Below are 24,228 nucleotides of genomic sequence, written 5' to 3'. Positions count from 1 at the left end.
GGATGTGAGAGGCAAGGAAGAATAGAGGTCAAGGAAATACAATATTATAAAAATTACCCATTGGGATATAATACTGGGTATTATACAAAGCATTGGGTTAAGAAGAGTGTCATTGAACCAGAAACTGAATCTTTAAGGAAAGAAGCATTTAATACGGGTGTGGGAAGATGACTGCAACTAAGAGAGATTGTGAAGGGTATAGACTGATGACATGAGATTCAAAGCTGGAAGTCTTTAGACAAGAGAGAAGAATAGTCTGGAAGCAATAAAGATAAGCAAGGAGGACACCTATTTTACTTCCAGGCCCAGTGGTGCAGGAGTGTGAGAGAAAATATTTATCATTGAAATAGAGTCCTTCAGAGAGAACCATGTTTTAGTTATAACTAGAAAGTGAAGGGAGTATTTTGAAAATAAGATACAGATATGTAAGATTTTTTTTAATTGCTCACTGAATTCCAGAAGGTATACAGTGAAAAGGTTTTGAGAGTTGGAGCAGGGTGCAAGATGGGAACAAAACTAGGAATGTGCATAGCATACAGGAATGGAGGGATGATACAGAGCCTAGGGTTTCTCATGGGCACTGACATGAACTGGGTTAAAAGGCATGCTCATAAGGTCATAAGTTCTGAGCAGTTCAAGGCATAGAAAGATGGCAGGGATTGAAGGGAGAGGGAGTGAGAGACTTGCCAGGGCATGTCATATTTCTTCTGACAGGGGAATGGAGGTGGCAGGGCAGTGTCACTCTGACAAGAAGGGACTGATTTTATCATGAAAATTAATTATATCAAGAGTGATTGCTCAATAAAACAAAGAATTGGTTTTTGGAAAGATAAATTTGACAAATCTTTAGACAAATAAATAGAATCAGAGAATAAAAGAGAGACATTATAATTTATACCACAGAAATACAAAGTATCATAGAACACTACTGTAAATAATTATATACCAACAAATTGGATAAGCTTCCAGAAATGGATAAACTCTTGGACACATACAACCTACTGAGAATGAATTATGAAGAATAGAAAATCTGAACAGCACAGTCATGAGTAAGAAAGTTGAATCAGCAATAAAGTATCTCCCATCAAAGAAAGGCCCAGACCTGATGGCTTCATTGCTGAATCCTACCAAACATTTAAAGAAGAACTAAGACCAATACTCCCCTAACTATTCCAAAAATATTAAGGAGGAAGGAATACTTCCAACCTCATTCTATGAGACTAGCATTACCCTGATGCCAAAACCAGACAACAACACAACAAGAAAAGAAAGCTACAGGCCAATATTCCTGATGAACATATAGGCAAAAATTTCAACAAAGTGCTAGTAAACTGAATTCAAGAGCACTTTAAAAAGATTATTTACCAAGATCAAGTGGGATTTATCTCAGGGAGGCAAGGATGGTTCAACAAAATATGCAAATCCATAAATCTGATACATCACATTAACTGAATTAAAAACATAAAATATATGATTATTTCAATAGATGCAGAAAAGCATTGACAAAATTTAACATTCCTTCATGATAAAAACTCTCAACAAATTAGGTATAGACAGAATGTACCTCAACATGATAAAGGCCCTATATGACATATCCATAGCTAACATATTGAATGGGGAAAAGCTGAAAGGTTTTACTATAAGATTTGGAAAAAAGACAAGGATGCCACTCTATTTCTGTCTTTTTTTTTTTTTTTTTGAGATGGAGTCTGGCTCTGTTGCCCAGGCTGGAGCACAGTGGCCGGTCTAGGCTCACTGCAACCTCTGCCTCCCAGGTTCACGCCATTCTTCTGCCTCAGCCTCCCAAGTAGCTGGGACTACAGGCACCCGCCACCATGCCTGGCTAATTTTTTGTATTTTTAGTAGAGACGGGGTTTCACTGTGTTAGCCAGGATGGTCTCGATCTCCTGACCTCGTGATCCACCCACCTTGGCCTCCCAAAGTGCTGGGATTACAGGCGTGAGCCACCGTGCCCGGCCCACTCTCACTATTTCTATTCCTCGTAGGACTGGAAGTCCTAGCCAGAACAATTAGGCAAAAGAAAGAGATAAAAGGCATCCAATTTGGAAAGGAAGCAGTTAAATTGACCTTGTTTGCAGATGACAGGATCTTATATATAAAAAATTTTAGGGCCGGGTGCGGTGGCTCACGCCTGTAATCTCAGCACTTTGGGAGGCCGAGATGGGCAGATCACGAGATCAGGAGATCGACACCATCCTGGCTAACATGGTGAAACCCCGTATCTACTAAAAATACAAAAAATTAGCTGGGAGTGTTGGTGGGCGCCTGTAGTCCCAGCTACTCGGAAGGCTGAGGTAGGAGAATGACATGAACCCGGGAGGTGGAGCTTGCAGTGAGCCGAGATTGTGCCACTGCACTCTAGCCTGGGTGACAGAGTGAGACTCCGTCTCAAAACAACAACAACAACAAAAATCATTGATGAAATAAATTGAGAAAGACATAAATAAATGGAACGATATACTGTGTTCATGAACTGAAAGAATAAGTGTTGTTAAAATGTCTCTAACACCCAAAGTGATCTACAGATTCAACGCAACTCCTGTCAAAATACCAATGACATTCTTCACAGAGTTGAAACATAATAAAATTCTTATGGAACTACACAAGAGCCTGAATAACCAAAGCAATCTGAGCAACAAGAACAAAGCTGGAGGGATCACACTGCCTGAATTCACATATACTACTACAAAGCTATAGTAACCAAAATAGCATGATGCTGGCATTAAAACCAACACATGGACCAATGGAACTGAGATTTCCAGCTGAGAGTCCAGGAATAAATCCACACACTTACAGCCAACTGATGATTGATAAAGGTGCCAAGAACACCCAATGGGGAAAAGTCAGTCTCTTCAATAAGTGGTATTGGGAAAATGGATATCCACATGCAGAAGAATGAAACTGGACCTCTGTCTTTAACCATATACAAAACGTTTTAAAGACTTAAATGTAAGACCAGAAACTATGAAACTGCTAGAAGAAAACATAGCAGGAAAGTTCTAAGACATTTGTCTGTGCAATAATTTTTTGGATATGACTTCAAAAGTATAGGCAAAAAAAGCAAAAATAGATAAACAGGATTTTAGCAAACTAAAAAGCTTCTGTACAGCAGGGGAAACAATCAACAGAGTGAGGAGACAACCTACAGAGTGGGAGAAAATATTTGTAAATTATACATCTGATAAAGGGTTAGGAACCAAAAAATATTAAAAAAACCTCAAACAACTCAATAGCAAGACAACAATCCAATTAAAAAATGGGCAATACATCTGAATAGACATCTCTCAAAAGAAGACACACAAATGGCCAACAGGTATACGGCCAATAGGTATGAATGAAAATGATGCTCATAACGAAAAAGATGCTCATTGTTGCTAATCATCAGGAAAATGCCAATGAAAACAGTGAGATATTACCTCCCTCCTGTTAGAATGGCTATTATCAGAAAAACAAAGCATAAGTGTTGGTGAGAATGTAAGAAAAGGGAACACTTACACACAGTTGGTGAGAGTGTTCATTGGTACATTCATTGTGGAAATGGTATGGAGGTTTGTCAAAATATTAAAAATACAACTACCATATGATCTAGCAATCCCATTACTGGGCATATAGTCAAACGAAATAAAATAAGTATATGGAAGAGATATCTGCACTCTTATGTTATTACAGAAGTATCCACAGTAACTAAGATATAGAATTAAACTAGGTTTCTATCAATAGAGAAAATGTAGTACATATACACAATGGAATACTATTCAGCTATGAAAAGAATGGAATTCTGTCATTTGCAACAACACAGATGAACATGGAGGATGTTATGTTAAGTGGAATAAGCCAGTTATAGAAAGACAAATACTGCATGATCTCATTCATATGTAGAATTTTAAAAAGTTGATCTAATAGAAGTAACGAGTAAAATAGTGCTTACCAGAGGCTGTGGTCGGTAGGAGGGAGGGGACTTGAGGAGATGTTGGTCAAAATATATATAATTACAGTTAGATAGAAGAAATAAGTTCACAAGATCTATTGTACAGCATGGTGACTATAGTTAATGACAATATATTGTATTCTCGAAAAATGCAAAGATAATAGATGTTGTGTTCTCACCAAAAAAATGATAATTACGTGAGGAACTGTATCTGTTAATTAACTAGATTTAACTATTCCAAAAGTTTATAGATTTCAAAACATCATATTGTACATGATAAATACATGCAGTTTTATCTACAACAAAAGTGGTTCTCATCACCTTCCCACTCTTTCCATTTCCACCACTTTACCACGTTTGTGAGCTCTTAGTCTATTTTCTCCACTCTCAAAGGAGAGCATGTTCCTTTTGTTGTTGCTGTAACTTATTTCACCTGCTTCCTTCAGGGTTTGCTCCCCTTTCCTTCTCTACTCTCACCCATCCCCTGGTATATAGATATGTTCAAGTTTATTATAAGACAAACAAAAGCATCCTGTTGAATCTAATTTGCTCTCTAATTACTCTCAACTTCTTTTTACTTCTCATGCAAACTTCTTAAAAGAGAAATCTACAGTACTGTCTTCTCTTTCTCCCTTTCCATTTAGTCCTCAACTTATGCTTTTGGCGTTTTATTCTTGTGTCTAGGCTTGCGACTTCTTTTTTTTTTTGAGACGGAGTCTCGCTCTGTCGCCCAGCCTGGAGTGCAGTGGCGCAATCTCGGCTCACTGCAAGCTCCGCCTCCCGGGTTCACGCCATTCTCCTGCCTCAGCCTCTCCGAGTAGCTGGGACTACAGGCGCCCGCCACCACGCCCGGCTCATTTTTTTTTTGTATTTTTAATAGAGAGCGGGGTTTCACCATGTTAGCCAGGCTGGTTTCAAACCCCTGATCTCAGGTGATCCGCTCGCCTTGGCCTCCCAAAGTGCTGGGATTACAGGCGTGAGCCACCGCGCCCGGCTGGCTTGTGACTTTTAAAACTAGATTTTATCTATCTACAATTCTAATAGGACTATGTCATTTTTCAATCAACAATGTTGACGGAACAAAGTCCAAGCTTGATACACTCTCCACTGCTGCTACTTTCCATGCTTCCACTCATCTCCGTTCCTCAGCTTGGAATCTCCCTAGCCTCCTTTTCACCTGGACTTAAATTTCAGGTGCTCCCTATTCTGAAGCTTCATGGGTTGGGTAGGCACCCTTCATCACTGTTCCCTTAGTAGTCTGTGCTTATCTTTTTTCTGCTTGTGAGTAGTCTACTGACTGTTTCTTGTTCACCGTTGTTTTCCTACCTCCTGAGTACCTGTCACACAGCAAATACTTCATACAATTATTTTTGAAAAAATGAAGAATAAATGAAGGAGAAGGTATATCTTTAACAGTAGCATGGGTATTCTGACAGGCGTACTTTCAACTGTAAATCTATATTTTGGCATTCTTGTTAACGATAAATGTGGGAATTTTCTTGCATGCTTATTGATTATGAGTTAATAAATTGAACCTGCTAACCCAGGGTTAGATGGATGAAAGCCAGTTTTGAAACAGAACAGATGATGAGTTTGTGATGACCCCACTGAGGCAGAAATGCTCTGTGAGATTCCAGCTGATCAGCTTGCCAACCTGCTGTTTTGTGCCATCCCCTACAACAGGATCTTCCCTGGGTGGTATCGTTTTCTCTGGTAAATAGTATCATAAAAAAGGTTCTGATTCATTATGACTATTTTTATAGGTGTTTACTTTGGCAGCCATATACATGATCACAGGACAACAGGCAATTCTTCAAAATAAATGAGATAAATAGCATGTCGTATGAAGAATAAAGTCAAGATAAAACTTTGACAAGGCTGAAAGTCTAATTAACTACATGTCTCATAGGTCTCTGCTGGTGGTTCTGAAGCCAAACCTCTGATCTTCACATTTGTCCCCACTGTCAGAAGACTACCAACCCATACTCAGTTGGCTGACACCTCTAAATTCCTTGTAAAAATTCCAGAAGAATCAAGTGATAAGAGTCCAGAAACTGTAAATAGGGTAGGATTATTTTTATTCTTTTTTTATTTCAAACAATTATATTAAATTTTCGATAATGATGACTTGGAAATTTGTATATATTTCCTGTGCTTCAATTAAAGTGGCTGTGACACCAAGTTTGACTAAAAATATAATAATGCAACAGAAGCATAAATGTTATCAAATTGCATGTTCTCTCTAATGCATTATCTTCAATTTTTTTCAGTTTGACATCCTACTGTTTGCTATTGACATGACAAATTCTACTTCCTGGCACCTTGTCTCAAATGTTTCTTAAGAAAGTAAAAACAAAATTTAAAAATGTTTAAATTTATCTCAAAAGCAAATATAAGACAAAACAGTGAGATATGATTATTTACAGGTAATGAATTAGCAACATTAAAAAATGTAATACCTGATGTTGGGAAAGTTGTGGAAACATTGGCATGCTTACACTTTGCTGCCGGTTTTGTAAATTTATACAATTTTGGTGGAAATACTTTATCTATAGTTATAAAACTGTTTATAACCTTTCAATAATCTAACTCTTTGAAAATTATCCCGAGGAAATATTACAAAAGAAGAAAAATGTTATGTAGGAAAATAATTAGGGAAAAATAAAAAAAGCCTAATATCTAACAATCAGAAAAATTAAGAATATAATAGTACATCACTTTGGCAAAGTTATACTGATGGTGATTAGATAATTCCATGGAAAATGTTAACCTTACAATATTAGGTGATATAATACTGTGTTCATATCTTGATTGTACCTATCTAAAATGAGACCAAGATGGGAAGTGAAATTAAACAAATTTAAAAAACTTGAAAATAACTTGTGTTAGAATAACAAAATTTTGAGTAAAAATGTTTTTTCTCTTTAAAATGTGTTTTAACATTGCTTACTTATAAATAAAATGAGATTGGGGCAACTTTGTGTTATTCCTGACACAATTAGAAAGGGGTAAAATAATCAGATTCACCTTGTCTACAAGAAAACATCTTATCTAGAAAGTAGTAATATTTCCATGATCCTGGGGTTTTCAATGCTGCTATCTTCTTTCAAAGACTAATAGGGCTGTGAATACTATATATGGCACTTCTAGATAGTTTCTTTCCTACAGCACTCATTTACATAATATTAATGAGATCCTTTGTAATTTGGCCTTATGAGTGGTGTGAGACTGTAGCTACATAAACCAACCTTGGTTGCAAGCCTCCAGAACTTCCTAAGATGATAATATTTATCTGCTGATTGCAATGATATATATACAACCACATCTTTAAAAGATTTTTCACCCTATCTCTTAGACAGTTCAACATTAAAATAGTGTAATTCCTCATTCATTTATATTCTTAGAAACTGTTTACTGAACATATTATATTCTCTTGGTGATTGGATTCCAACTGAATAAAGACAATTCATATAGCCTAGTTGTTATCAGGAAGGCAGGCAATGAAAAAAATGAAAAAAGTATGTAATAAAATCCATATAGTGATAAATACAATGAAAACAATATCAGAGTAAATAGGGAAAGACGGGCAGAGAAATTTTAATCAGAGGCAATTTGTGTTTTATCCTGACTATATCCTCATTATCAGCTGAATAATGTGGGATGGGTTTATAAAATCAACTTTTTAGTTATATTTAATCAGTGATTTGACTTCTGTGTTCATACATACAATACATGCACACACAGGACACATTAAATTGACCAGCAGAGTTGAAATTGTTAGCTTATTTTCATTTAGTGGCTTGACTTTCTGTTTTGAAATAATTTTAGCCTTACCGAAAAACTACAGAGAAAAGAATAATAGTAACCATCGTGTAATTATAAAAATTAGAAAATTGACACTGGGTCTTTTAAACACAATCTTAGTATACATGGCTGTCATAGTTTTAGAAAAAGAAGTTTGGTAGCTTGATAAAGCTGTCTTGATCCTGGTGTTGTAAACATATGTATTCACAGAAAATTGGATGGGAAAAGACTGAGAATTACAAATCCAAAATAAAACAGTGAAAGATGTTTTGTACTAAAAATATCTACATCTTCTTTTTTGGTGTTCTATTTATGATTTCTCCCTAATTAACGTAGATTGTTTTGTCTGACTATGCATTTTGCCCAATTTTATTTTTCCTTTCAGATTTTTAGAGAGATTTTGTATTATTTTAGAAACTTTCAATGGGGATTTCCTTCCTCCCTTGGCTTTTAAAGGATATACAGGTTGCTTCACCATTAACTAAACCCTTACCCAATCCCCATTTGTTTCACAAATGTCTTCACGGAAAACATTGCTCTCTCCCTCTCTCTGTTTAAAATGTTGTATCATGACTTACTTGAAAACAGTTAGGTTTGCTTGTTGATGTTGATTACTATCCCAAAATTGTTTGGGCATAGACCAGGAAAAACAGGTGGGCTAGTGGGCTAGTAAAAATAAACCGCTAACTTCAACCCAATCTCTTTCTTATGTCAACCTAATTTAATATATTTTTGAAAGTATAAGGAGGTTAAGCTTTTCAATGTACATGCCAAAAAAGCATTTATTAAACTAATGTCAATGCTTTTATCTCTCTACATCTATTACAGTCTAAATCCAATGACTACTTGACCTTGAATGCTGGGAGCCAACAAGAGAGACACCAAGCGACATTGACTTGTCCTTCAGAGGTCAGTGGAACGATTTCACAAGAAAGGGAATTTGAAGCAAACAAACTTCAAGGAATGCAGCAAAGTGACCTCTTCAAAGCTGAATATGTCCTTATTGTGGACTCTGAAGGGGAAGATGAGGCTACAAGCAGAAAAGTTGAACAAGGCCCCCCAGGAGGGATTGGCACCGCAGCTGTCCGGCCCAAGTCTCTAGCAATCTCTTCCAGTCTGGTCTCTGATGTAGTGCGTCCCAAAACACAGGGGACTGATCTCAAGACCTCATCACATCCTGAAATGCTTCATGGGATGGCCCCTCAGCAAAAGCATGGGCAGGTAGGTTTTGTGTTCCTGCTGTCCATAAGGAAAAAAAAAGTGTTTATGCACCCTTTGTCTTGGGTGGTCTGCAAAGGCCATCCTGTTTAAGGCAGACAAAACTTTCAAAGAAAAATATATTTAAAAAACTATTATCTCAGGATAATAAATCATCATAGTGTGAACATAGATAATAAATCTATAAGATAAAAAGGATTAAGCAATTATGCTGTGAATTGGCTGAAAGAAAATGTAAAACATTTAGCTGGAGTAAATTTGGGAGAATACTACCTCTTTCTTTTAAATAATTCTTGGAGAAGGTTGATATGAGGAGTTTCTTTAGTCAAGAGAGTGTGCTTGGTGAGCTGGGTCCAACAAGAAGCATATTTCAGATGTAAGAAAGATCTAGTGAAAAGACAGTAATTGGACATTAGAGGTAGATCCATTGATTTTAAATTAGTAAAAGACTAGTAAAAGGATAAACTAGGAAATAAGAGTAAGAAAAATAATTTTCCCCTGTGTATCCTATACCACCCCAAAACTTAGTGGCAAGATTGAATGGTTATTTTAAGGTAGAGAGAGTCTGGTACAATAGGAGAAGACCCATATCTGTGATGGCAGGAAAGAAAGAATGTGGACAAGGAGGCATTTTGAAGATAAAAAAATAGAATAATTTGCCATTGACTGGCTATTTGCTATAATGAAAATGTAAGGTGACTGACGAGGTGTAGTTAGAATGTTAGGAATGCAGACGCTGGCTTTGAAAGTAGGTAGCGGATGCAGAGCTCTAACTTCTTGACAATGACGATGAATTGTTACCCAGATGTCCTGTTTAGGATCTAATAGACCAGGCATTTGCAATCAACCCAAAGTAGTTTAAAGGACATTTTTACAGGCATGTTGGTCTTTTTGTGTTACTAGGACAGGACCAATGCAAAATGGTAGAATGAGCATTGGAGTTTTGGTGCCACACCATCTTTATTTCTGTCGGCTTCACTGTGTTTCTGATGCTGCATTTTTATTATCTTCAAGCATCTAGTATCTTATATTGTCTTCTGGTAGTAAGCGACACACACTGCGGTACTCACATTTTTACTGGACTAAAACATTTGTTTCTTCCTGAAGTTCGTTCTTAGCTAGGTATTGGAACAAAATATTATAATAATATAATTAAATGTATTCCCAATATGCTGTGATAGGTTTAAATATTTCTTTCTTGCCTCAGAAAAGATAATGAAATAGTTGGAGATGTAGAAATGTGGAAATTTCCATTGTTAGGGGAGGATAGCTTTAGGTGACTTCTTTGAGAAGAAAATGTATTAATAAAATTAACCAAGCAATTGTTGGGTCTTTGATTTACTCTTTTCTCCAACTCATAGTTTTTTCCCCTGAATTGGCCATTTGTTTTTAATTTTGTGTGTCCAAATATACAGAAGTGAATCTAGAGACTGAATACGTCCTTTAAAATCTTTTTCCCAGAAAAGGTTATTTAGGAGCAGGTTATAGTTCATGTTATTAGAGCTCCAAATAAAAAAGCAGATCTCAACCTCATATATTAATTGTGGCTGAAGATTATGATTACCAGTAATGGTAGAATACTAGATCCTAAAGTGTTTGACCAATTGCCAATTATTTGATCAATTACCGTTGTTCTTGTTTCCATTTCCTATAATAATCCATTTGAGTGAACAGTAGGTCATCATGAAATACAAATAAGATGACTATTGCCACTAGTGTAAACTAAGGAGAAATGACCAGAGCACCAAAGAAAGCAGTCTGGAAGTTTAATATAGTGAACTGTAATGCACAAAGTCTAAAAAAAAATTACACTATTGGGCTACTTGATGTCAACAATATCAAGTTTTCAATCAGAAATACAGTCAAGTAAGTAAATTTCTAGTCTACCTGGTGAAAATGAATCCATATATAGAATTGTCTATAAGTTAGCTCCATTGGTTAGTCATTGATAAGCTATTCCTAAGAAATGTCTTCACTTCTTAGTCTGGCCTTTAACCTTTCCATGACCTAGCCTAGGTGTCTTTTTCTGTCTATGTATTTTACTTCTCTTCTTCAGCTCTCCTGAACAATCACCAAAGTACATACTTCATACCTTCCCATCTCTGAGCCCTTGATTCCTCTGGTCAAACATTTCCTTTTTTCCCTAGCTCTTCTCCATTTTGACCTAGGCTACTTGATAATTTAAGCTCAGTTCAAGTAGCATCTCCTCTTAAAGATGTTCCCTTTGGAAAGGAGTTAGTTCTTGTTCATGTTTGTGATTTTCTTTATTATTTGATAGCTTTTAATGGGGGAAAAATTCTCCATTATAATTCCTTTTCATTCTGTTGTAATAATTTACTTTTATCTTTCTTCCTCACTGGCTGAAAACTACATTAAGTCAAGTTCTGGTCTCTTGTTAATTTCTGTATCCCTAGCACTTAATGCAGTGCCTTACATATAAAGGGGGTTCAATAAGGTGAGTGAAAAAAATGAAATATTCAAAAGATCACATATCTTTTCACCTGTGAAGTCCTTGCTCAGAAATTGTCACCTTCATGAAGCTGTTTTGGTTCTCTCAGTGAAAGCAAACTCTCTCCCAATATTATTCTGATAGCTTTTTTTCTGTACCTATTTTATACTTATCATAGGCAGTACTATAGCTATTTAGATACATGTCTTATCTCCCCTAACAGATTGTAAAGTTTTTACAGGTAAAGCCCATGTTAAATTCAGTTTTGTTAAACATTTTATCCCCTACAGTGGTTAGCATATTTTCAGGGACATAGTCAATATAAATATTGGGTTGAATGATAAACTCCTCAAGTGCTTCCTGAAGTGGCATGTTTAAGTAAAAGTATCTTACATTAAAAAAATCACTCAATAATTTTAAAGCGTGTCAAAAGTAAACATGTTATCTAAAATAAGCTGTTGAATCAAAATCCTCTTAAATAAAATTCAGAAAAAAGAGAATTGAATGTTCATATAAAAGTCTAAGAATTTTCTAGGGGTAGTAGTAGAGTTACAGGAGAGGTGAATACACATACAACACAGTGATTCATCTGAAAGACCTATGATAAAGTTTGGAGCTAAGATAGTGACTGTGGGAATAAACAGAGAGCCTTATGAGGTAGAATTAGCTGAACTTGTTCATTGACAATATATGGGAAAAATTAAGCATGAATGAAGTTTATTACCTAGGAAATTGGATGAATGTTGGCATCATTAATTGAAGAATGAATAACAGGCCTTGGGTGGGGATGGGAAGAGATTAGACATCTGATGTTGAGTTTGAGATGCCTTGGTGGCACTATGTGATGATATCTAGAAAGAAGTTGGAAGTATGAATTCTGGACGTAGGAGAGAGAAGGGAGACTGGAGATATTTGCCACATAAGTTAAAGTGATGGGAATTTACTCAGGGAGAGAAGGCAAAAGTAAGAAGACAGGATTCAAGCCAGGAAGCAGGAAAGTATAAAAGCACCTATGAAAAAAAGAGCCAATGAGAAACCTAGGTGTCTTTTTCTATCTAAGAGGTGAACCAAAGAAGTCTGAGAGAGAGGTTTTATGCAGTGGAAGCTAATGGGACTTTCCAAAAAGAGGAGTCTATAGTGGAATATAAAACAAGCTAAAATAAAGTAGGACCCCAGAGTCCATTAAATCTTGAAATCAGGAGGTCGTTTGGTGACCTTGGTGGGAACAGTGTGAGTGAGATTATGGGGACAGAAATCAGTTTGAGAAATGGATGGAGGTAAGGAAAGGGAGGTCGTGCATTGGAGGAGTGATGTGGGAAAACCAAAATGAGATGGGCAATTTACTGGCTATATTCCTCTAGGTGAGTTACTTGAAATCATAAACCTCAGTTTTCTCATTTGTAAAATGAGTCAATAATATATCAACCTACCTTGTGAAGATTAAATGAGATAATCCATGCAAAGTGCCTAGAATAGTGCCTGGCCAGTGGTAGGCTCTCAATAAATGATTTACTGTATCTAAGAAGTCTGAGATGGCAGCATGTTTTTTTTTGGGGGGCACAAAGTAAGGAACATGTGGAGAAGGAGAGTTTCACACTTTTTTCAAATGTAGCTCAGAAGTAAGAACTGGGGAGAAGAACATGGAACATGAAAGTAAGACCAAAAGAACTGACTGGGGCTAAATAATGGAGGTCTTGACATGAAATTCTGAGGAATTTGGACATTAGCACATATATTTATTAAATAACCAGATTTCATGGATTCATAGAAAAGGGATTACAGTAAGTTATTTGGATGGGGCATTAGACACAGAAACCCTCCATATACCCCCAGGCCTCAACTTTATAATGAAATACCCTATTCATACCAGCATACTTATTACAATAGCCTTCATGTGTCTCTCTTACCCGACTAGATTCCTGAACCCCTTGAACTTGACAAAAAATATTTTTCTCACTTATGCTTCCCATCACCTAATACAATGCCTGGAATACTGTGGGTGCTTAAAAAGTGTCTGATGAAGGAATGAATAAATGAATGAATGATCCTCCTTTTCACATGATCTTGTGATATAAATAGAGAATAGACATTACCTAAACCCTCTTAGTGAGCATTCAAAGCTGAAAGAAAATGATAATAGAGTATGGAAGAGCACCTGGGACTCCTGCCTTAGAGTTAGTGCTGTTGCTCTTACTTAAGCAAATAATCTGTAGCTTCTGACCCCAGAGATTTAGAGGTTGAAAACCTTGAAAGAAGCTAGGAGGTTAAACGTTCATGTTGGATTCAGCTAACTGCTGGAGGACTAGCTCGGAATGCCAAAGTACTTGCTGAAACATGGCACATTTATAATAAGAAGCTGGGAGGTGAAGTGTTCCTGGCCATCAGCTGGATGGCTCTTTGCATGCAGAACAGAGCCACCTGGGCCTGACCGTGCGTGAATAGGTGAGAGGTGACTAAGTAGTAATTCAGATTCTACATGGGCCTTCTTGGTCATATAATTGTTTTGGGCAGTTGGGTAGGATTAAAAATTTAGAGGCCCTACATTCTTTTAGGCAATGGACAAATCCCTGACCAAGTGATTTTTTTTAAATAACTTTTCCCCAGTGATCTTCCCACTGCTACCTCTCCATTTCGTGTCTTGCTTAGGGTGAGTATATGATTCCCTCTTTTTATCTTGTTACCTTTCATGGTGAATGAGACTAGATGCACTTAGGAGAATTTTTATGAATCAGTGAGAAGCTCCAGGCTCTGCTCTGATGCTGGCAGAATCCCTATATTCCCTGAATGGTAGCTTGTTATTTCCTCTGGGTGGGTTAATTTGTACCATTAACCAGGTACAAAGGAAGAACATATCTGGAAAATCAAGTCTCTTTGACAATTGCAGCAGAAAGATGATGTAGGCTTTTAAGAAGAGAGTCTCCTGACTTGTTGATGTCAGAACTTAAGAACTTGTTGATGTCAGAACTTGGCTGGGGAGGTAACAACTGAATCAGAGGTCAGAGGCAATGTTCTTCCTACCACCTGCCCATCCTCACTGCCCAGAGTCTAGAGCAGAATAACGGGGCAATTGCAAGGAGAAACTATGTTTCCGCTTCTGCATCCTTCTGTTCCTTCATCTATTGGACATTTTATTTATTTATTTATTTTCCTGTATGAAGCTAGTAGGCTAGGCACTAGACACTAGGGGTACATAGACATATGATCTGCCTTTAAGGAATTTAAAAAGTGTATGTGCATGCTCAGAAAAAAGTGTATTAGGTTGCATGCTCAGAAAACAGTGGGAAGCCTATGGGGAGGATGCCTAAGTCAGCCTGGACCATCAGAAAGGGTTCACAGAGGCAGTGTTGCTGAAATTTGAAGGATGAATACATTTTTGGCATTCCAGAAAGGTAATAGGGAAGGAAGTACCAGCACATAAGAACAGGGTGGAAGATGAGAAGGAATATGAAAAGGACTCATCAAAAGATAGGAAATATACTAGGAAAGAGTAATGAAATAGAGGCCATAAATAAAAGTTTTGAAAAGGAGGGAGAGATTAGAAGAGTCAAACTCTGAAAAGAAATCAGAAAAGGTAAGCAATTCAAGTGCCTGTTGGGTTTAGGAAAAATAAACCATTGTAGATGTTAGTGATAACACTTTTCCATGTAAGGGTGGAGGAGAAATCTTTTTAGAAGTTAGTAGGAAGTGTATTAGTTTTCTGTTACCACAAATGTAGTGGCTTCACAAATTTAGCTATTTCTCCTGGTTTCTGTAGATCAGATGTCTGGATATAGCTGAGCCATGTTCTTTGCTCAGGGTCTCTCACTAGGTTGAAATCAAGGTGTCAGTCAGGTTGGCAGAATTTATTTCCTTGAGGCTGTGGAATTCATGGCAGCTTGCCTCTTAAAGCCAGCAACAGAGAAAAAGTATCTCTGCTGCTTTGAGTCTCTAATTCCAAAGACCTTTTTTTTTTATTTTTATTTTTTGTAAAGCGCTCACTTGATTAGGTCACACCCACGCAGGATAAACCTCACTTTTAATTAACTTAAAGTCACCTGATTAGGGACCTTTGTTACGTTTGAAAAATTCCTTCACATCTGTCATATTCCATCAGTTAGAAGCAAGTAACCGTTTCCACCTACACTTAAAAGGAAGGAATTCTACAAGGCTGGGACTCTTTGGGTAGTCATTTTAGGGTGTGTGGACTACAAGAAATAAGAAACTCAAGGCAGTGATTATATTGTACAGACTTGACTGAGAAGAAAACAACATAGGCCTGTAATTATGGGAAATATAGGATCAAGAAAGAGCTTGGGATATGTATGTATATATTTGTTTTTATTAGTTAGCTTTTGTTGCTTAACAAACCATGCCAGCATTTAGTGTTTTAGAACACAATATTTTATTTAGCTCAAAATGTTTTGGCCAATAATGTGGGCTGTTTTCAGCTAGGTGGTTCTGCAGATGTGGGCTAGATTCAGTTAATCTTTGCTGTGACCTACCCATGTCAGTGATTGGCTGTTGGCTTAGCTGGTGGCTGGTTAGCTGTCTGGTGGCTGAGTAGTTGTCTGCTGAGATGTGGTCTTGTATCTTCCAGTAAACTAGCCTGAGCTCATTCATGTTATGGCAATGTTCTGCACGCAAAAAGCCAGTAAGCCTCAATGCACAAGTGTTTTTCAAGATACCGCTTCTTGTATTGCATTTGATAATGTTGTATGGGCCAAAACAAGTCATTTGGCTATCCAGATTAAAAGGTGGAACAAAAGACTGTGTTTACTATTCACCACAATGATACTGATTAATCGTGTTTTTTAAAAGATTGAGAGAATTTCTGTTTTATATCTATGTTAGGATCAGGGAGCTAGGAAAAAATTAAAAAGGATAAATACATAGGATGTGGGGAATAACTGATGAAATGAGATTTCTAAGAGGGCAAGAGCTGCTGTGATTCAGAGTACACAAGGAGAATTCACCTTTTACAAAGCAAAAGGTTTTTTTCATTCATCTTTCCTTAGAATGAGGGAAAGGGAATGAAAGTGACACTACCAACATTTGCTTTCCTGGTAATCTCAATTTTCCTTAGAGTAAAGAAATCTAGGCCATCTGTTGAGCATAATGGGAGAAATAGTAGGTTAAGGGTTTATGGAGAACGTTAAGTTTTTGGAAAAGCTGTTCATCAGAACAGTAGAGGAAGCCAAGGTCCAAACAACAACAACAAAAAAGAAAACACAAATCAACCAACCAAAAAATCGAGAGGTGCAGGGCCCAGCTGAGACTACAGACATTGAACTTGTGCTTTCACCAGTCTATAGTGACTCAGCCAGCCCATATGTGAATTGAGAAAACCTCCCCTTCTGCAGGGGAATTCAGTGCAGGGGAAACCAGCCCCACTCAGCTTGTGCCCTTGTAGAGGACGCAGTTTGAAAAATAGGTGCCGTGGTCCTGTTAACAAGTGGTATCAATTTTTTCTTATAGCAACTTTTAGTAGACTAGGTCTAGAAACATAATGGCAGTTGCTGGGATTGTTTTAAGAATGAAGGTTTGCCAAGTTGATTGGCAAGAGAGGATGGCAAGAAACCACAATAGCTAGAATGTTGGCAATGCTGGTAAGAAGGTTGAGATTGAACAAAGTATTACTGAAACTTAAAAAATAGGGGATGAGGAGTATGAGACTGGATAGCAAGAGAGGGGCTTTGTCATGAAGGAAGTATCTTTAGTTCATGGTAGACACAAGGAAACCAATGATGAGGTCTTGGGCATAGGTGATCAGATTTTAAAAGTTCAATCTAGTGATAGGTTAAATAGGGTGCAACTAGAAGTAAGAACACCAGAAAAGATTATTTAATGTGTTCAGGTAAGAAAGGCTGAGAATCTGCCCTGTAGCATTGCAAACATTCAACAAAGAGGACGAATCAATAATAGGTAAGTTTAGGAGGCCAAGCTGCCATAATGTGATGATCGGTATGTGACGACAAGGGAGAATCTGGGGTTTCTGCTTCATGTAGCCGTACAGATTCAGGAGGAAGAGCACAACTATATGCGATCCACATCTGGTGCTGTCAGAATCTCAGAAAGTATTCAAGATACTAGGTAGCAGATCAGTCACTTCAGGTTTTTTTTTATTCAAATGCTTTGAAATCTCATAGAAACATCAGGGAAAACTGAATATACACAGGAGCAGTTTATTTTAGATTTACAGGCAGTAAAAATACAAGGCAGTTCTACAATAGAGAATGGTTGTTAAAATAATTGATGGTCTCTATTATATAGGATCTGAGGGTGAATTTATGATTAGGGTCATGTACTTACCTAATGATAGGAGCACATTGCATCTTCTGTTACTGAGATTATTGTGAATGTTTTCCAGAGTTCCAGATAGCCTTTCTAGGAGAAGAGAGTTTTGAAAATGACTTTAGAGAGAGTGTATGGCAAGGGGGGCTCAAGGAGCCAGCGTAGTTCTGGGTATTGGAAAACATGGTCATTGGTAGCTCTAGAGAGGTGTTTGAAGCAAAGGAATCAATAAAGATGAGGTAAGAAATAAATGGTAAAGAAGACCTAGAACAGCCTTGAGGGAGAAGGAGTTAGAGCATCAGTAACAAACCTTGAGAGCAACATAGAGGATTATGAATGGTAGAGGAAGAAGAGATGGAAATAATTTGCATTAAATAGATGCCAATAAGGAAGTTTGGGATCACTAATAAGGGATTTATAGGAAGGGGTAAAATGAAGGACTGATTCTGAGCTACTAACTGAGAATTTGACAGGTGCCCCTATCTTCTTTCTGCACACATATTTTCATGCCTTTAACTTCCTCTTTTTAAAAATTTATTAATTAGAGAAACTCAGGAAAATGAATCTTTTTATAAAAAAAGAATCCTTCACCCCCGAGAATTTTATAAAATATGGTGTCACATTTTTCTATTAGTACAAATTAGTACATCATGGTATATTTGCAAGTTAGAAATGAATATGTTGCATGTACTTATTAATATATTAAGAAAATATAATAAAAATTTTGTGCAGATTAATATAAACATGGTAAACATCTTTAGACTTTTCAGAGCCTTTTTCTTAGAAGTTCCTCAAAAATCAATGTTTTAAATATATTAAAAAGTATAATAAAATTCTGAAATATTTATATTAGGTTAAATATTAATTAATGTAGTAGAATGTTTGGTCATTAGAAGTCATAGTTTTGAGGAAGTTGGAGAGGTTAGTCTTTTCCTCTGAATGAGACCCTAACAATTACAGCTCTATGGTCCTAGCATAGTGATAATTTGGTGAATAATCAGGGTAAATAATTGAGTTTGTCATATACATTAAAGTTATTTGGAAACAGCAGAACTGAAAATTTAATGAGAGTTTTGTGACTGCTGTTATTTACAGAATTCTTTACCAAACAGCTATTCCAGGCATAGTACAACATGCAAAGACACACTACACAGTCTAGAAATGTTTCTATATTCTTTTCATTAGGAGAGATCAATCATAGGAAACAATTAATGAAGACTTTTCATTTGTGGTAAAAAAAAAAATTCCCTAGATATACTATTTACCCTAAGAGAACAATTTCTTAAACATTAATTACATATTTAACTACAAATGATTGCATAACTTCAAATAAGACATTGTCATGCTTGTAGTGACAGAAATATTCAGCCGCCCAGCTAGTAGTGTTTGGATTTAAATATATCTCTAACCACATGAATCAGTTACGTAAACATTGGCTAAGCAGAGTTGTTTCTAAGTAAAACTTATACGAGTGAATTGCTAAGCTTTCTTCCTCCATTTGATTCAATTCTGCTTGACTTTCAATTATCTCTGATTTTCCCATATTCTGGGTTTTGCCAATATATTCATGTATTATTTATGTAGCAAGAATTCTTCATGTTGCAAAGATACATATAAATTCACATATAAAAGAAAGGAATATTTTGGGTATGTTTACTTAGAAACTTGGAAGTTTGGGATGAGTTGTTTGAATTTGTCAGTTTTAAATATTTTTAGAGATTAAAACTATATGACATGAAAACCTCTGCATTAGGTCTGATGGAAATCTTAAAATGTTATAAGCAAAATCAAGAAATATCTTTTACTTTATTTGTAAAGTTTTGCTAAGTTTGATTGTTATGTTTATATACATTTTCCTGCTATGTGCTTAATGCAATATCTATATGTAAATCTTAATATTTATTGATATTTTGAATGATTGATATTCCCTAAATTCTTTATTAGACATGCATGTTTATTGTTTCTTTTATATATTGACATAATCAAATCAATGACTTTTAAGGTAAACCTCTGTTTAAAAGGTGTTCAAAGTATTTATAACTTCAGTACTTAAAGTACTAGATGAGTTTTAAAATGGCACAACACTGCCTACATCCAGTTGTTTCACAGGCTGTCCCTAGCTTCTCTTGTAAAATGATGAATTGTCCTTTATTTCCTCTTTATTTGGTTTCTTTATTTCCTCTTTATTTGGATTGGTGGGTTTCCTTGTTTCAGGTGGATTGTATTTGTAAAGTGTTCTGGCTTCTTTTGATACAAAAGGGAGCCTATTTCTTCCAGCATGACCCAAATTATTTGTTACATGTTCATTATATGTTCATGTTAAATGTTCATTCTGGCAAATAAGTAGGAAGAATAAGCCAAAACTTCCTGTTTAGTTTGGACTTTGCTTTCACTCTCTCAATTTATCATTCCGTGTTGATATTGGGTGTTTAATCATTTGAATTCTAGGCACTTTTCCAAGTTCATAGCATGTAGGAGTTAAGTAGTAGAAACTCTCAGAATTTTAAACACTTGAAGTGTGTTAAAATTTTTTTAAGGCTTGTAGTCATTATAATATCATGCTTTATATTCTTACAATAGAAGAAAATAATTTTCCAAAGTGAAATTTGCAATTTATACTGATGGTGATTTAAATCTTTCCAAATCACACAATTCAAAATTAAGATAACTATTTTAGATGCTGTCAACGAATTATCTTCCAACTATGCAATACAATTTTATATTGATTTCATTCTGTGGGATAAATGAGGTATAGGATGTAATGCTTCACAGCTTATTTGTATCTTATTTCGAATTCAGAGCAAGTCCTCATTAGCAAAACAGAATTTCCTTCATTTTTGTGGAGGTTTAAGATGCCTCCTTTTGTGTAAATTGTTTGCATAATCGCACAAGTGACAAGAATATTTTGATCATTTCACAAATAATATCCTATTTCAATCTGTCTATTTCTCTTTCCTCTAGTTAACTTCTTCTCCCACTACCTCTGAGCAGCTTGCCTGTAAACCACCTGCTTTCTCCTTTGTTTCTCCAACTAATCTGAAAGCACCACCCGACCCAGTTAACCTCGAGGGAGCCTCTGTCCTAGAGGAGTTCCACACTAGGAGGCTGGATGTCGGTGGGGCCGTGGTGGAAGAATCAGCTACGTATTTTCAAACTACCGCTCACTCTACACCCTTTTCTGCATCGAAGGGCACCTGCTCGACGTTACTGTTTCCCCATTCCACTCAACTATCAGGTTCTAATTTACCCAGTTCGACTGCAGCAGATCCAAAGCCTGGACTGACCTCTGAAGCTCTCAAGAAGACAACTTTAACCTCGCATGTCCTTAGTCGCGGAGAAAGTCCGAGAACCTCTTCTCCTCCACCGTCCTCCAGTGCTTCTCTGAAGTCGAATTCAGCCTCGTACATACCAGTCCGCATTGTCACGCATTCACTCTCTCCGAGCCCCAAACCATTTACCTCCTCTTTCCACGGCTCTTCTTCCACCATCTGCAGCCAAATGTCATCTAGTGGAAATCTTTCAAAGTCAGGGGTAAAATCCCCGGTGCCTTCCCGGCTTGCCCTTCTCACTGCCATTCTCAAGTCAAACCCTTCCCACCAAAGACCCTTTTCCCCTGCGTCCTGTCCCACCTTCTCTCTCAACTCCCCGGCCTCTTCCACGCTCACACTTGATCAAAAAGCAAAGCAGACCCCACCTACGCCTAAAAAATCTCTCTCAAGTTATTCCCTGAGAGCCGGGTCACCAGATCAAGGGGAACGCCAGGTTTCTGAATTGACCCAGCAGTCTTTTCACCTGCCTGTTTTCACCAAGTCTACTCCGCTTTCTCAGGCGCCCTCCCTTTCTCCTACAAAACAGGCTAGTAGCAGCCTTGCTTCCATGAATGTAGAGAGAACACCATCACCTACTTTGAAGAGCAATACCATGCTCTCCCTGCTACAAACCAGTACATTCAGTTCTGTGGGTCTTCCTCCTGTTCCACCAAGCTCTTCTCTTTCCTCTTTGAAGAGTAAACAGGATGGTGACCTCAGGGGTTTTCCAGAAAACCCCAGAAACATTCACACGTACCCTTCTACATTAGCCTCCTCTGCATTATCTTCTCTATCTCCTCCTATTAATCAAAGAGCTACGTTCTCTTCTTCAGAGAAATGTTTCCATCCTTCCCCAGCTCTTTCAAGCCTGATAAACAGATCTGAAAGAGCATCATCCCAACTGTCTGCCCAGGAGCTGAATCCTTCAGCTCTTCCTTCACTCCCTGTCTCCAGTGCTAGCTCTGCCTCTCTTCCCAACCTGAGGTCCTCCTCTCTCCCTCATGCCAATCTGCCCACCCTGGTGCCCCAGCTCAGTCCCTCAGCTCTGCACCCACATTGCAGCAGTGGTACCTTGCCTTCAAGACTTGGGAAATCTGAAAGAACCACCCCCAACCACAGGTCACCTGTTTCAACCCCATCACTTCCCATATCTCTAACAAGGACAGAGGAGCTGATTTCACCTTGTGCATTGTCCATGTCAACAGGCCCAGAAAATAAGAAATCAAAGGTATTTTTTGCATGTTGCATGGTGCATGCTTATTTTGAAACAGGGAAGAATCTTTTTTTCTTCCCCAAGGCAGAAATCAATAATTATAGTATTAATTGTGCTCCTACACGGAGGAAGAAAAAGTGCAAGAGGGTACCAGGACTTGGTGTATTTGAATGTGTAAACGAATTATAATCTGTATAGAATTATGTGTTTCAGTCAAATCCTTCGATTTTGAAAATCCTCTTTCTCTTCCTAACTTCTTATATCTATGACTCCAAGGGCATTATTTTTCTCCAGGCATAATATGAGTTATACCATTGGCCCTAATGATAGAATTGTAAGCAAGTAGTTGAGATTCAGGACTATGATATTTTTCTGATTGTTTATTAACAGGGACCCTAGCGTCCATCCAAATATCCTGTACTGATGGAATAGTAGACAGGATTAATATAAAATGGAATATTATCTTAGATCTAGGCCTGTGACATAGCCAAGCCCGTTCTCGTAGCAGAAAGTAACTCTACACTAAGGCATGCTGGCTTCCCAACTATTCTCAAGTAATTCAGATTGTGGATCACCCATACCCAGAATTTGATAGCTGTTATATCAATAAAATAAAACAATTAAAGTGCCTGCATAAGAAGGGGTGGTGATTTTCAGCTCAGCACATTGAAATAATGTAGTTTTAGAGCTTTGAAATACCATGAAGAGTATGTTTCACTGTCACTTTTCAGATGATGAATGCCACATTGAAGGGATAAAGTGACCCTCATTATCTTGTAAATGATGTCACAAAACAATTCAAGTCAAAAGCATGCATTAAATACCTGCTATATGTGTACCACTATACTAGTTTCTTTGGAGTGTGTGTGGTTTCTTTTAAAGGGAAGTAAGAGATATTTTTTTTTTTTGTCTTAGAACAATTCAATTTTAATCAGTAGAAAAAATATACACAATTTGGAGAGGCTATATACAGTTATTAAATTTACAATATAGCTAGAAAACCAATAAAAGGCAAAATTAATTGTGTAAGTCAGATTATAAATAATCATCGACTGAGTTCAATATAACAGGAGTAATGTGATGGAACATGGTTAGTAAGGGAAGTTATAAAAAATGCCAGGCCTGTCGGAAATATTTAGGATTTAACTTAATGAAGAGGAAAGAAGTTGGCATTTCAGAAATGGAAAACAATCTGACCAAATATACAGAAGATGATCTCAGAAGGCTGTGTGTGGAGACATAAGACGATTAGCCTTATAATCTGATAGTAATAATAGCAGCAGTATCAAATGCTTTCTGTGAGTCAGGAACTGTGCTAGTATACAAAATAGTTGAAAAATTAATTAAAATGGATTACATCAGTTAAGTTTTATAACTATGTGAAGTTGATAATACTATTTTCCCTATTTTGTACACCAAGAAACTGAAGTTCAGTGAATAATTGTCCAGGTCATTGGGTCTGTTACGGAGCTGACATTTATATAATATTAAGTCTGTTGATTCTTGAAGCCATGTTCTTTATTACTATCATTTATTGCTACAAAGAAATAACTCATGTTAGCAATTTAGCCTGACTCTATAATTCTCATGAAGAAAATCATTATTAAGGAATTAGAACCAGAATTCCCAATGTGTATAATTTTGGGGTCATTTAAAAAATGTATTGGAGATTAAGTCCTTGTATTACAAACATTCAAAGCAAATGAGATGGATAAAATTTAACTACTTCTGTGATTCTCAATTGAAAATCCTACTTATTTGAGGTAAATTGACCTGTTTATTATATTTTAAATACATATGTGTGATTATAAAATTTATTTGTAGAGTATTTAAAACGAACTGACAACCTAATCGTTACTGTTTCCTGGGTGCATTAACTGTCATTTTTTGAACCATGCTGCCATATACTTATTCTTTTTTTTTGTGAAAAGTGATTTTACTCTAGAAGCTTTTTCAAAGCATTACTATGTGTGTTTCACTGCACTTTGTTTTCTCCTGTTTTGGATATAGTCAGAGA

The 24,228-nt window shown here is 36.8% G+C and overlaps 1 protein-coding gene across 4 annotated transcripts in view; it reads left to right on the top strand.

The window, feature by feature from the left end:
• The window catches only part of MLIP (muscular LMNA interacting protein), a 154,729-nt gene that overhangs the window by 4,444 nt on the left and 126,057 nt on the right, over positions 1–24,228 (top strand). For 3 of the 4 annotated variants that reach the window (XM_012501894.2, XM_030803439.1, XM_030803438.1), the window contains exons 2-4: positions 5,859–6,014; positions 8,582–8,974; positions 20,652–22,226. In XM_012501894.2, coding sequence (XP_012357348.1) covers positions 5,859–6,014; positions 8,582–8,974; positions 20,652–22,226 — 2,124 coding nt within the window. The remainder of the gene's footprint in view (positions 1–5,858; positions 6,015–8,581; positions 8,975–20,651; positions 22,227–24,228) is intronic. The other variant, XM_030803440.1, reaches the window with a different exon arrangement.

Source organism: Nomascus leucogenys, chromosome 22a (genome assembly GCF_006542625.1).
Source record: "Nomascus leucogenys isolate Asia chromosome 22a, Asia_NLE_v1, whole genome shotgun sequence".
In the NCBI taxonomy this organism is placed as follows: domain Eukaryota; kingdom Metazoa; phylum Chordata; class Mammalia; order Primates; family Hylobatidae; genus Nomascus; species Nomascus leucogenys.
This window is presented reverse-complemented; position numbering and strand designations above follow the sequence as displayed.